The sequence below is a fragment of the Xiphophorus maculatus genome, chromosome 3 (genome assembly GCF_002775205.1).
Source record: "Xiphophorus maculatus strain JP 163 A chromosome 3, X_maculatus-5.0-male, whole genome shotgun sequence".
NCBI classification, from domain to species: domain Eukaryota; kingdom Metazoa; phylum Chordata; class Actinopteri; order Cyprinodontiformes; family Poeciliidae; genus Xiphophorus; species Xiphophorus maculatus.
The window spans coordinates 8,549,011-8,564,285 of NC_036445.1; the positions used below are offsets into that span (position 1 = coordinate 8,549,011).

Consider the following 15,275-nt stretch of genomic DNA (forward strand, 5'->3'; position numbering starts at 1 on the left):
CAGAAAAACATCCAGAACAGTTTATGCTTTTGGTGCAAGTGAAGGCGATACGCAGAAATGAATAACTATCAGTGCCAGTAAGAGTGCTTTTATGGATTAAATGGCTCAAACACGGCAAAAACACAAAATTATGCCAAGTATTTTTTTGGTTTAGTTTCCAGAGCAAATATTTATTAAACTTAAAATAAGACAAAACTAACTCATGAGTAACTTTTCAGCAAGATATAGCATCTTGTTTAGAGTAAATAATTCCTTTAACATTGATGAAAAAGTTCTATTACCGTGTACTTCATAATCAGGTTACCTAGCAACCCCAGCCAAGCCCAACCCGTTACCTAGCAACCCAGTTTTAGATGCACTGGTTGATTATTTCACTTATAACTTGGTGAAAATGTCTTATAAGTTAAATTAATCTGCCCAATGGAACTAGTATATTTATTAAATAAATATTAAGGAATTACTGACTTAAAAAAGCTCATAATTCCAGCTGAAGAGTTACTTATGAGTTAGTTTTATTTTATTTAAACTGTATTCGCATTAGAAACTAGACCAATAATACTTGGTAAGATTTTGTGTTTTTGGCAGAATATAATAGCAAATCACAAAGACATAGTTACCGTTTTTAGCTGAAACATAACAAATTGTGAGTGAAAGTTATAAGTTTACATGGCGTGATTATTTTAGCAAGCAACTGTGTCATGAAAGTCCAGGCAAATTTTACTACACTGCAAAAGACAAAATACTCACAAGTAGTTTTGGTCTAGTTTCTAGTGAAAATGTTTTATTACACTTGAAATAAGACAAAATTAACATGGGGAAAATGTCTCGTTATGAGTGAAATCATCTGCCAGTGGAACAAGTATTTTTTCATCAATATTAAAAAATAATCTACTTAAAAAAACACCTATATCTTGCTTAAAACTTATTTGTAAGTAAGTTTGGTCTCATTTTAAGTGTAATAACATATTTGCACCAGAATCTAGACCAAAAATATTTGGTAATATTTTGTGTTTTTGCATGAAAGACAATTTAAAAAGCCTCTGGACAACTGTAAATGTTGGCTGTACGAATGTAACGCACTATAAACACAGTAAGTAATCTTATTTTGAGACCTTGGTGTTTAATTCATGCTTCCAAGAGAACCAAACATGTTGTTGTGATTTTACACACTTGGCTGTTGTATTTGCTCTATGATTTATGGCAAGTTTCTACCAAAATTCATTCATCTCAATGATAAAACTAAAGATGAGTGCTTCAAAGCCTAGATTTAAAAAATGCCCACAATATTTTCAAACTTGTAGCTTTTCTCATGCAACAGCAAATGTACACAGAATTGGCGAAACTTCCTTGAAATCTCCCAGCATACAACAAAAAGGAGCATGCATGTTTTATGAATAACCAATAAGTGTTTCCCACTTAAAGAGTAGCATAAAAACCGGACAACTCATAAGGAAAATATTGCAAATGAATCTGAAGCATTCATGAGTGAAATACAGATTTTACACCTTACAGTCATTAGCAACCGTTTTTACTTTCCATGGTGCATCAGGTGAATGCAGAAATACATGAAAATAAGCATAAATAACAAAAAATTATTAAATTAATAAATGCATAATTTATCCATTTGGTTGTTCAAATTGGCACAGTGGACAACAGCAAAAAAATAAAATACATTTTTACAGAAAATAGAACAAGAACAGAGGTGGACTTCCAGAAATAACTGGGGTATTTTTGGAGCTCACTGAAGATCAAACTCTGTTCGGATCACAGCTTATTTTGGATTCAATCTCAGAGACATCTTCATGCTGCAGGCAACACAAACCGAAGCTACAGCGCGCTACCGGCCGCTGGGCTATCAAACAGAGTCCCTTCCTCAACTGGACCACTGGGTCTTGATGAAACTTTCCCACAGCTGCTTCTGCAGGAGCTTGAAACGACTTGGATCCGACGACGGTTTAGTCTTTGCTTTCAGAGCGCGTTCGTCTGAGGATTGAAGAGAAGAAGCTGCGGCCTTGCGGCGCTCCCATCAGCATGTGAGCCTGGTTCTTATGGACGATCTGAATCTGGAAGAAGAGGAAAGGAGAGAGAAAGCTCGTTTGGGCAGCCTCGAAAACACAGAAATTAATTTTAAAGCGCAGCAGGTCTGGATGTTCAATCTGATTTTTTCAGATTTCAGACTTCAGTATCAACGGTTTACGACACCGAAGCGACTCGCATCTGCAGAAGAAGAACGCAGACGTCACAGAGCAGCGCAAAAACTGCGCGCGGTCTGGCTTAAACTGGAGTGAATCAGGCTTGAGATTTAAATAAAATAGTTTTTACAGGACTTGAGCAAAGTTTCCCTCCACACAACCGTCTTCAAATTAAACAAAACTGGTGTCAACGTTTGTGCAGCAAATTATTTTGCTGGTACTGCAATCATTTCAAAGATATTACTAAATATTCCAGCAGGTCAAAGGTCAACCAGCCAGTCCAAGTTTACAAAATCAAACAAATTATGGTGACAATCCAATGTGCTATCTGTGCTGCAATTATTTCAAAGATATTAAGAAATGTTTCAAAGGTCAAGAAGACAGTCCACATTTTCAAAATGAAAGAAAATATAGTGTCACACAACCATGCTTCACTTGTGCAGCAAAAATTATACTTTGTGCCGCTATCATTTTTAAGATTGAAAAAAAAACAAGATTATCCTGCCCCCCGCTTCACATTAAAAAATATAAATACATTTTATGACGTTTGTGCAGCTAAAATTTTAGTATCACCGTTGTTTGACACCAAATTTGTTTGGTTTTCTAAATGTGTGGGGAACTGGTTGACCTTTGATGACCTCTGAAGGCACCTATAAAATGATAGCGGCACAAGCAATAATTTCTACTGCACAAATGTTTGACACCGGTTTTGTTTAATTTGGATTATTACTCAAAACTGGGGGTTATAAGTTGTAAGGATCATTTTGTTGGCAGTGAAAGCAGAAATTTGTTGCAGCAGAAAAACACAAACCTCCTGATATACCTGGTAGTAAAATCCTCAAAAATGGTATCGCAGACAAACTTCCACTCTTCTGCACAGAAAAAGAAGCTGTAGCCAAAAATGCCACATTCCTATTTTTTCCCAAACTTAGAAGTTTAACAAAAATTTTTACTGGCAACAAAAGTCTCAAATATTTTAATAGCAATATTCACACCAGTTTGCAGAAGATCTTACAATGTTTCCAAAGCAGACAAATAATACTTTAAAGTGAATTTCTACTTTTCTTTTAAACGCATCGCTTATCTTGATATATAACAACCTATGCTTCATTTCATACACTGTCATCTACATGCAGATATGAATTCAGTAATGCATCACCAACAGAAGCAATCTCCCATATGGGTTCTTGTCAAATGGTTTATAAATGCACATCTATGAGCTTTAATACGACACAGTTTGAGAATCGCTCGGATGCATGACTCTGACATCAAATGGTAACATATGTGCATCATAATTTATAGTAAAATTTTGGCTTCATAGACCAACAAAGTCTGAATTAGCAATGATGCTACATGATCTTATGAAATTTTTGATGGAGCAACTCGGATCAACCATCAAGGGTTATCGGCTTCGGAGCATCATTAGAGACTCAATGCGAAGCTTCCATCTGCATTTAAAGGAGCGCCTCACCTTCAAAGGGAAGCTGCCATTTATTAGAGTTGAACTCTGACTTTGTGGTCGCTACGGGCCTTTTATAGACTCACTTTCATCGTTAAACAAGAACTTGGCGCTTCTGATTTTCCTTACGATGCACCTTTTGACGCAAGACACTGGCCACAAAAGGAGGGGAGGATCAGAAGGAAGAACTCAAATGAAGTCATACTGAATTAAAGATGCAACATGAAAGTTTTAAAAACATAACAGCATTGATAGATAATAAGAAATGACTGGAGTCAATACTCCCATCAGAAACAAACACCGGAAATAAAGCAGAAATTTACATTTATGACGGTTATGTCAGAGCTAGATATCAGTGATACATGTTGTATGTGGCATCAAAATGCAAATGAACCGATGGTGTAAATATATCATGCATGCAGAAGAACTGAGGTGTGTTTGCATACATGCTGTTGTTGTTAATAATTAGTGAAATTCAAGCGAAACTGAGATGTTTTTAAAAGTATTTCACAGGTTGAAGGGTTGAAGTCACCTCCGACAGGATGAAAAAGCTGCTGTTTATTTGTGATACCCCATTAATTAAGGTGGAGCAAAGCGAAATCTTTGTGCTTGAGAAATAGTGAATACATGTCATGACTTACAGTGCAGGGAGTCTGCATCCACGGCTCACCATCAATCTGCATCGGTAGGGACTTAGTGGTTCTGCAGGTTACAAACACAGCACTGTAAAAAGTCCTGTTGCACCTGATAGGCTTTTAAATTAACAAATAATCAAAGATTTATGTAGTACCTCTAACAGAGGTGGGTAGAGTATCCAAAAATGTACTCCAGAGTACATATTTTCATTCAAATAAAAGTAAAAAGTAACCATCCAGGAAATTACTCAGTAAAAAAGTCTACTTTTTACACCAAAAAGTAAAATAGAATATAAAATGTAATTATATTATAACCTTCTCAGTTTTTTTTTTCATAGATTTAAATCAGGAAGAGGATTAGGGACACTGAAATAAAGCTGAATTTCATCATATAATTCTGAGTTCATAGTAAAAAAACAAAATGTTTAATCTCAAAATTCTGAATTTTTTTCAGAATTCTGGCTTTAAATTTTAGAATTTTGAGTTTTTCTCAGAATTAAACTTTTAAAGTTAAAAAAATATCTGAGTTTAACCTCAAAATACTGACTTCAGAGTTTTGAATTAAAACATATTTCTGACTTTTTCTCAAACTATTGTTGAAAAACAAAAACCTGTTTTTTTTTTTCTTAAATTATTAGCTTGAACCAAAATTCAAAAACAATTTCTGATTTTCATTGTTAAATTTTATTATTGCTTTATTTCAGTGACCATTGTGGGTTTTTGGTCATCAACATGAGGCACGCCAACAATTTTGTCCATGTTGTCAACAAATATATTCCATTTAAAAGTAAACCAGAAAGTCAGCAACTGCTTTACTTTCTCTTCTGTAACTCAGAATATAAACACATCGCTCCCAGGACTCTGAATGTTATTCTCTAATATTACGCCTCCATTTCCTGTCAAAGTGGTTCTTTCTTGCTCGGAGTTGGTGCTGACAAAAACAAAACATTTTTCTAGAGGCCAGAGTTTCCTTTGGTGAACTAGCTTTGGTTTGATGGAAAAACTGCAATTGGATCACTTTAATAAAAAATAAAAGATATATATTTTTTACAAGGTTACGAATAAGTACAGCGTGTGAAATACTGACCTGATGGTTACAGAGGAGCACTGGGCCAGCCGTCTACCGGCGCTCTTCAGGCCCGTGTAGATCTGACCCATTTCCATGGCTCCTTCAAGCCCCACCACCTCCAGAAGCTGGTCAGACAGGTCTGACACACAGAAAGGAAAAGCTCAAAAAGGTCACAGGAATATCCTGCAAACTGTTTTCTATAAATAAATACAGAGCAGAGATTGTAGGAATGAAGACGTGAGAGAGGAAAGAGGAAGCAGGTGAAGGCTAATAAAAGAGACGCCGAGTTCCTCACTTCATGTTTTTGCTTCCGAAACGCGCAACATTCACAGTTTCCCATGAAAAAAATGAAAAAAGGAAAAGAGGCAACAAGCTACAAACAAAACAGCAATTAATTAGATTGCACCGGCAATGCAGAGCAATCTTGTGATAATATAATTATTAATTTCTGTGCTGTTTTTCAGTTATGAGCATTGATTTTGACCCTGCTGGAAGCTCAGCGTCACGCAGGGCCCATCTGTTCTAGGGGCCCGCTCCGTCGACTCGTCCCTCCACAGATTAGGAAGCCGCTGCAGCGCTGTTGGGAGGATCCAGATACTAATTGAAACAAAGAGCCGTTTTCAGGCGCGCGGTGTGTGAGAGCGCGTTAGCTCGCTGTCACGCCGCGGAGCTCGGCGGCTGTCGTGTTCGCGGGAGTCGGGTTGGTTTCCTGGAGGAGTGTCGCAGCCGATGTCGCTGCTCGGGTGAGATGTTGATGCTGCTGCCGAGCTCTGGTGTCCAGTTGTCACCATGGTGATGGACAGGCGTCTGCCCCGATCTGAGAGCGCAGCGGTGAGTGCGGAGCTTTCTAGGGTCAGAGTGGGAGAGTTTGTGTACACACAGTCCACGGCAGGTTGACCTCCTGGCTCTGGGCTTTACGGCCGATCCTCCCATTGAGACTCAAACTCAAAGCGTAGAATGGAAAGCATCACCATACAGTCACAGAACACGCAAATTTGACCCAAATCTGCTTTTCTTTTTTTCAAAACGCGACATATAATCTGCTTTTTTGTGGCAGTCTTAACGGCCCAGTTCCGATCTTTTTCCCGAAAAACTCCCCAAGTCTCATACCGATAGATGTCAAAGATCGCAAAGACTTTTCTTTTCATCTGTTCTTAAATTTCTGTTAGACCAGTGCATGATTTGTAGTGTTTTTAAATGTTTTAGCTTCTTTTACTTCATGTTGTCAGACAGGTTTGCGCCTCCCCACTCAGCTCCTTCAGACTAGCCAGCAGCAATTAGCAAACACCAGGTGGAACTGTGCATCTGCTGAGCTCATTATAGGAGCTACTTCTCAGTGAAACAGTGATAAAAACACTGTTAAAGGGTTAATAGAGGAGCCATGTTGTGATAACTTCCTGAATGTGGACCTTCAGAAAGAGGAGTGTAAATGTCTTTTAAGTCATATTTGCGATATAAAGCACTTTATAACATCTGTAGGTAACATAGTTACTTGATTGTGTTATAAAATGGCATTACATTTCTTGACTCCACAGGTCAGGCAGCAATCAGGCCAAATTAAATGGATCCAAAACAATGTAGGTTATGACATGATTTAGTAAAAACGCCAATTACTTTTTCACATAGAACCTGGTTGGACTTGCTGCAAAAACACAAAATCTTACCAAGTATCTTTGGTCTAGTTTCTAGTGCAAATATCTTTTTTCACTTACAATAAGACAAAATTAGCTTAAAAGTAAATTTTTAGCAAGATATTGATGAAAACGTACTTGTTTCATTGGCAGAAAAATTAACTTATAACATGGGAAAAATGCTTTGTTGTAAGACAAATAATCTGCCGGTGGAACTAGAACTGGGTTGCTAGGTGATGGACTGGGCTTCGCTGGCGTTGCTAGGTAACAATTATGAAATAAGGGAAATAATGTGCCTGGGGAAGTACTTTTTAGTCAATATTAAGCACCTATGTCTTGCTTAGAAGTTATTTGTAATGTTAGTTTTGTCTTATTTCAGGTGAACTAAGATATTTGTACCAGAAGATTTTGAGTTTTTGCAGTGTTGTTTTGCCCTTTTCCCCTTTAATAAATAAAAAGTGTTACAAAAGTTTTACATTTGCTGTATACGAAGATAATCAGATCTTACATTATATGCCTCATTCAACTCCTGATTATCTGCATGGGCAAAAATAAAACAGATTTAGCGTGAGTAGAGACGGAGTTCTTGTCGGTGGCGGCTCTGACACATGTGGAGCGACGGGCTGGGGGCAGCGGTGGAGCGGCGCTGGACCAGATCAGCTGAACGTAAAACTAAAGAGGAGTGGCGGGACGAAGAGGGAGGGGGCGATCCTCCGACGCAAGCTTCATGAGGGTTGTCAGGGGGGATCAGTCCTCGACGTCAACCCCCTTCCACCCACACATGAACCCTCCCTCCCTTTTCGCGAAACCTCAGTCCCATTCTAAATAATTCACTCTGCAGCCATTCCCTTCCACCTGAGGGGCTTGTCTCCTGGCGTCACCAGCGGGACGATTTAACAGCTCCCGAAAGGTCACATTTTATTTATTTATTTATTTATTTTTAGCCACCCACCAGTCGCCAATCCACACACACACACACGCCGTTTCACCAGATAAAATCCCTCCCAACAGTTTGATCTGTGGATGGTGCTCGGCGGGGCCCCAGTGGGCCGAGCCGCTCCTTTGTTTACCTATAAATACGGCGTTCTCTTGATCTGACAAGTTAGGCCGCTCTCCTTGAGGGCACCTTCCACAAGGGCATCCATTCTCACATATGAAGCACAAGTGGATAAATACACACATCAATAGACTCAGACAGAGCGAAACAAACACAGCTTTGAACGCAGAGCAAATACACACACTCCTCGCTCACGCTAAGAGCCTTCCCAGGTTCGGACTCCTCCAACGCTGCAACGATTGATTTTTATTCAAGATTTAATGGAGTGTTCATTGTTGCAGGTTTGGCCTTGAACTGATCAAACTTACAGAAAAAAACCCCATATTAAATAAAGAAGAAGCAACCCAACACTTTGTTACTAATACATGGAAGCTAATGCTAACACGCTAACACCAGGTCAAATTATATCTGCGCTTTAAAGTCTACAAACCTCGAGCATGAATTTAATTTATACATCAATAACTTACATGTTTGATGAACGTTTGTGTATAAATAATTGTACATGTAAGGATGAGAAAGTGAGATTTACGTGTCATAAAATGTGGAAATAATTAAAGTTTATCTGGAGATTTAAATGTTTGTGGATTGATGAGTATGAGAAGAGCAGGAAATCATAAGATCGTGTTTCTTCTACCTGCTCCTTCTCGAACAGATAATGTAAAATTATATGTCAACTGGGCATTTTTTCATGTTTTTAATTTTTGTCTGTTTGAATTTAACTGAAAGTTTACAAAACAGCCAAGTTAATTTGTGCTTTTGAATTTATCTGGGGAAGCTAAGTGTGCTAAATGTTTCCAGAGTTAGTGTAAGTGCTAGATGAAAAATTAGCTCCAATTATTCGCCAACTATCGGTACACTGCCTTCAAAAACTGATCAAACCCCTAAATGTTTGTCATATTTTGTCCTTAGTGTATTTATTTGTGATTTAGAGGTTAAACTCTATTCAATTAAAAGAATATATAATTTTCAGACTTTTAACTGTTTGCCACAAAATATGACAGAAAACATCTGGAAGGTCAGATTAGACTAAAACAGAAGCTTTAAATTGTTAAATGTACCTGAAAAAATAGATTATCTAGGTGTGCAAAACCAGCCCAAAAACCGGCAGCGATAATTGTAGCTAAAGTTGATTTTAAAAAGAAGTGTTGATCCTTAAAGGCGTAATCCAAACACAAGCCACACTTTTCAGATTTTTAACTGTAAAGGACTTGGAGCCGTTTCATTTTCCTAACTTGTGTTGATCTATCATTTAAAATCTCACTAAAATACATTGTTTGGCACAAAAAGTGGAAAAATTACAGGGCTATAAATAGTTCTCTACATGTTTCCTGTTTCATCAGTTTCTGCTTTGATTTAGAGCATTTTATATTTTTCTGTAAGCTTGTTTATTGATATTTGATAGTGCAGCTGCTGAAATGCACATATTTTAGCAAGCTCTGAAGGCACAATACCACCAGAGAAATCAAAGATAATAATCCAAAAACTCAACGGAAAACAAACAAAAACATGGGAATAAAGGTTCGTAGGCGTCTTCACAGAGATCAGTTTCTCTACCAATCATGTTCGGACCAGTGAAGTCTCACTGGGGATCACCTGCAGCCATGTTTGCAGAGCCTCGCCGACTCGTCAGCGCTGATTTTAACATCCACAACCAGACACACCCAGCACAGCAGGAAGCCTTCACAACATGCAGCACATCACTTTCACACCAGCCATCAGAGATGAACACAAAACAAACAACCAAATATAAAATGTATTAAACTGGTAAATTAAAAAGAAAAACCTCCATAAGTGATGAGTGATGGAAAATGAATCAAATGTATTCCATCCATGAGTGATGGAAAATGAATCAGGATTTCTTCCACTGATAAAGCATTAAAATAAACAGTTCATCCCTCTTTTCTTAGTGTTAAGCGCATTTTATTCTCCTACTGTCTGCTTGACTAAAAATTTTATTTTATTATCAGTATATTCAGTAACTGCCCACCAAATATGATTTACACAGTAAAAAGATAAGAAATAAAAGATAACTTTTGTTACCTATTCCAAAAATCAGGACATAATTTAAGTCAAAATCCTGCTGAGAAACCACTCAAACTTCATTTTTTTGCTTTTGAAACTAGAGTTGGCAATCATCATTCTCACCTTGTATTGGACAGCAGTGGGAAAATGTCCACACATAATCCAAAGGTGGCAAAGTTAAAATACCCAGAATACTGATGAGGACAGACATAGGCCAGTAAGGGGCTCTTCGAAGGAAATATGTTGAAGTTTTATGTTTATAATGAGCGTTAAAGTCACCATGCACAAATGTTTGATTTCACTCTTGAATTTAAATGAACTGAACTCAAATCTTGCTTGAAATGTGGCATTTTCCATGAGATCAAGGCTCTAGAAACCAGACCACAAATACTTGGTAAGATTTTGTGTTTTAGAAATAAAAGAGCTAAATTCCTACTTATCTCTTTCCCAATAACTCCCTTTGGTGATTGTAGCCATTTCTCCACCTAACACAGAGTGGCTGACTCTTTCTGTTTTGTTCATTCATATGTTATCGTTGATGGGTTTCCTTTTGACGTAAATGGATTCAAGGGTTTGCCCAACACCTTACTCAGTCCGCTCCCATTAGCTGCGCCTGTCCACTGCCGCCTACACAGGCCATTAATACCCAAGTGACAGTTCCACACAGTGACATGGTTGTACCTTTTCTTTGCAAACAAAACCTGCTGTCTGTGATTCAACTTGTCATGGGTGAAATATTAATGTACAATGGAAAAGTTTAGCTAAAAGTTTAGTCTTTGATCTATTTGAAAGGAGCAAGGACACAAACTGACTGAGTCTGAAGGAGGATACTGCGGAAAAGACAAACATTTTAGCTCCACTACCACAATAAGTAGTGGCAGCGACTTTTATTTTTCCAGATTTGTGTGTGATTTTGTGCCAGTGAGCTTTTTATTTGCAGAATTTAACTAAGAAGCCTCTGAGACAAATAAATGTATGACGTTGAAAAGCTACCTTGAACAGCAAACATGAGCTCTTTGGGGTCGACCACTGGTGTCCGTTTTTCTTGACTCTTCTTTCCCGCCTTGCGCTGACCTCGCCTCTTCTTGCTCTCGCCCCAAAGATTGGAGCCGCCATGCATGCTGGGAATGTTGAGGATAGCAATGCCTTCTAAGGAGATACTGCTGAGGTCCAGGGTGACGCCATCACACTGTTGCAGACGAGAAGGAAAACAGAAGGGAAGATGAAATTAGCATGTTATGTATAACTGCTAACTTATTAGTAATGGACCAATAAGGAAAATGTTTCTTACTGGTGTATATTTTTTTTCCACTTGTGAAAAGTGGCTGATACAGCAAAGTTTGATCTAATATGACATACTGTAAAGTGTCATTAGATCCAGTATAATTATTTCAGAGAATCACAAAGTTTGTCCAGTGCTTATGAATGCTAATGCTAACATAAACATGCTAACGCCCAGAATAGTTAGTTTGCTAATGCTAACTTCAGCAAGCTGATGAGCAACTATAGGCGCTTTTCCACTGGCAAGTCAAGCTCTAACCGGTTAATGTGCGGTTCGGTTCTGTAGAAATCTTTGCTGGCCCAAACACAATGCTAAAGGTTCAAGTCAGCTGATTATTTCACAATTACTTTCCAGCACTTTATGTTTTAAAAGATGTAAACCAACAGTCATGCATTAACTTCATTATTATTTTTTAATCCAAATGAAAAAAATTTAATTCACATCACAAGTTAATATTATGTAGTTCTGGTGTTTCACACAGTCGATGCAAACAGCAGCTCGGTCAGAAAACTGACCACAGCGGCACGGTTTCTCTCTTCGTTATTGCTGTCTGCATGTCAGAGCATGTCAGTTAGCTGCTAGCAGCGCTGCTAATTCACTATCATTCTGCTGCAAAAGTTACCACATGCAATCCTGCGCTGCTCCTGATTATTCTCATAATAAAACGAAATGTTGTTTTTTTGTAGTTTTCTCTGACATAATTTGCGAGCCAATCAATGAATGTGATAAGCTGTCGATCAAATCGTTTCAGTGGCTGCCAAGTACGACTCTGTATAATTCATGTTATGTGACACTGATGTTCACAGTTTATTATCATGCCGCTTCAAAACTTTAGCAATGCTGACAAACCTCACTAGCTAACAACTGTGTTAACTAATTAACTTGGTAATGTAAATATTAGCTTATCCTAGCATCCACAGATAATAAGCTTTTCTGGTTATACTGACCAACTCATAGAGCATCACACTAATGTGTAAAGTACTTCAAGTGGTCAGTATGGCTAGAAAAGTGTTATATAAATTAAATTTACCATTTAAAGCCACATTATAAGCTAAGTTAAGCTAAGAAAAGAGCATTGTAAGTGTCCTCTGTTAAGTCTAAAAAGCAGAATCCTGCAGAGTGGATTTTAACACATCTGATCGGCTCTCATCTACTTACTTGCAGCTCAATAGTATTGCAGTTACTTATAGAGCGCTAATTGATGAAGACCTCTACACTGTGTGGATAGCTCTGTGAAGATGGAAGATGAATTGTATAGACACCAGCTTCATTATCACTCAATATCGCACACAGCAGGGTCACGTTGGGCTAATTACCTGAGTGTTGAACTGGGGATCTATGAAAAGCAGGCGGGGAGCTGCAGAGATAGCCCTCGCACGTCAACACATTTTCTGAAGCTGAAACTAGCATATTTATGGAACAGAGGATGACCAGAATATTCTTTAGCTGTGCAATCATTCTTACCTTAAGGCCAGTTTAATATTTCCATTAATGCAGAGAAGATTAGTTTTTCAATTCAGAGTTCATAAAAAAGGAAGATAAAAGCAGGAACTTTTATGATGTTTTTCTTTGCTTTTGTTCCTTTTCTAGCATGGCACAAACAGAATAGTTTGATTTACCTCCACCTCCAAGAAGTCATGGAGCTTCTTACACGTGGCCGAAAACGTCTCCGAAGTGCCGAACTCAAAGTACCACAGCTTATTCTTTGTTCTGAAAAAAAAGAAAAGAAGCAGGAACTGTAAAGGGACCAGGAATAAAAGGTAAGCGGAAACATGGGGGTGTTTTCTTCACATCAAAATCTCAACCTTATGCACTTTACTGTCTCAAGTCTACTGTATATGAAGAAAAATACATACCGGTGCATCAATATTGATTCCAACTTTAAACGGATTTGGATTTGCACCTTTAAACCACTGACTCATCGTTCTGAAGGATGCATAATGTGTTTCAGTAATTACATATTGAATCATAATGATAATCTGTGGTTAAGGGGGCATTTGACACATTATGCAAACCTAGAGATGCAGGCCCAACAATGAGGCACAGGGTGGAGCATGAGAGTTTAATCTACCTGCTCCAGCAATTAACAGAGGACTGGGGTGCTGCACCCCGGGCTTCCTGCAGCACACACTCCCAGCTGCTAATGCTGATGATCAATGACCTTGCAGGGGTGAGCCACCATCTGTCTGCATGCTGGTGTGATGCTTTCTCATGACACCAATCAAATGTCAGGACTTGAGCTTTTTAAAATGATTTTCTTATACACAACTTACTCCACTCCTTAAAACATTTTTAATGTTACCCTTGTTATCTTTTGACATACGTTTGATGTACATTATCTCCAAAAAATCTACAACAGTCCAGACATATAGGACTCAACAGTAAAAAATAGCTTTCTCTTAGTTGGATTTAAAGCACTACAAGCAAAACGTATTAGTATACGCAGAGTAACAATCATTGAACTATTGATTTCCTCATTAGGACTTTTGTCAGAACCATTTAGCCACTTTATAAATGAGTTTTCATTAGGGTACTTGCAAGGTAGCCCCACTCTGGGTTGATTTATAACATGCAACATGGTCAATATCAGTGGGGGTGTGGGGAACACAAACTGAAGTGGTTAAAAGCCAGAGAGTGACGATGGATGTCACTGTACCATCCGTATAATCTTAACAATCAAAAGAAAGCCAGGAGAGGCAGGAACACAGGCTGGAGCAGGTTTGCAAATAAGCAAATGAAGGTGACTGCTCTGAAAAACATATTCAAAGCTAGTGGTTAACAGCAAGAAGAAAGGCGAACACATTACAAGCACTTTTTGTCTTCGGTTGAAGCCGACCCGATGCGTTTAAGGGCTGATGAAGATATGATGATTGTGGTAAATTCACTAGTTTTCAATTTGTGGTGGAGTTCAGAACAAGTGGTGATTATATGTTCTTCAAAAAGAAACACTCTTCATATGACCTAGCGCATCATTTTTGGGTTTGATTACAGGCTTTGCTTCATTATTTTTCATAACACAAGTCGATGAAAATCTTAGCCATAATTCCTTTCAATTACACAAGATCTAAACCTTTTCACTTCTCAAAACATTTCAGTGTGAAAAAACTGAGGTATTACGGTTAAGTAGCCTATGTGGATTCAAAATTGTTTATTCATGGAAACAAAATTAACTTGGGTTGGGTCTAACTGACAATGTATTTGTAAGAAATGGGTTTATAATCTGAAGCAGGATCATCCAGAAGCTTTAGATATTAATAAACCAGAACGTAGAGAGGGTGACTTTAAAAAATAAATGTTTTATTTTTATTTTATCTACTTATTTTTTGTAGTATTTTTTCTCTCTTTTCATCAACATATCCTATTGTGTTATCGTTTGTGACCAGCACTTTGGTGCAGTTTTAAACCTGCTTCTAAAATAAATGTAAAATTTATGGATAAATTTGACATTGACATTTATATTAGCCTTTCTGGATATTCCTTCACTTTATGCTTTACAATATCAAGTGAAGGCTGGTGCCTTAAGTAAAGCATAAAAACATTTTTTTTATTCCTGTGCACAACCTGCTGCTGGCAGGGAGTTTGCAAATGTAAACTAGAAGATTTAAACAATACATTAACACTTTCTAACCCTTCTAACACTTTTCCCCAACCATTATAGTTGGACAATGCAGTTGTTATAATTTCTACTTAATTTGAGTTATATGATTTCCAACTTTGTCTTCTGACGTATTTAAAAAGAATCAGAGTTGGTGCACCAATCTTATGGTTCTTTAAAAGTTTTAAGAATTTAAAATGTATTCTTAATCAGCTGCCTTTTAGTCATAATTGTAATGAAACTATAGGGAAAAAAATATGTCAATCAGTTTCATTGAGAGTTAGGCTAAGTTGAAATGCAGTACTTGAGAGCAAACAGGAGAGAAATAAACTG

General features: G+C 37.7%; 1 protein-coding gene across 2 annotated transcripts in view; it reads right to left on the minus strand.

Annotated features, from left to right (window-relative positions):
- Window positions 1-827: 827 nt before the first annotated feature.
- The window catches only part of dgkb (diacylglycerol kinase beta), a 72,706-nt gene continuing 58,258 nt past the window's right edge, over window positions 828-15,275 (minus strand). For both annotated transcript variants that reach the window (XM_023331437.1, XM_005799434.2), the window contains 5 exons: window positions 12,967-13,057; window positions 11,059-11,254; window positions 5,374-5,494; window positions 4,293-4,353; window positions 828-2,063 (listed from right to left, as the gene is read on the minus strand). In XM_023331437.1, coding sequence (XP_023187205.1) covers window positions 1,956-2,063; window positions 4,293-4,353; window positions 5,374-5,494; window positions 11,059-11,254; window positions 12,967-13,057 — 577 coding nt within the window. In that variant the 3' untranslated portion in view covers window positions 828-1,955. The remainder of the gene's footprint in view (window positions 2,064-4,292; window positions 4,354-5,373; window positions 5,495-11,058; window positions 11,255-12,966; window positions 13,058-15,275) is intronic.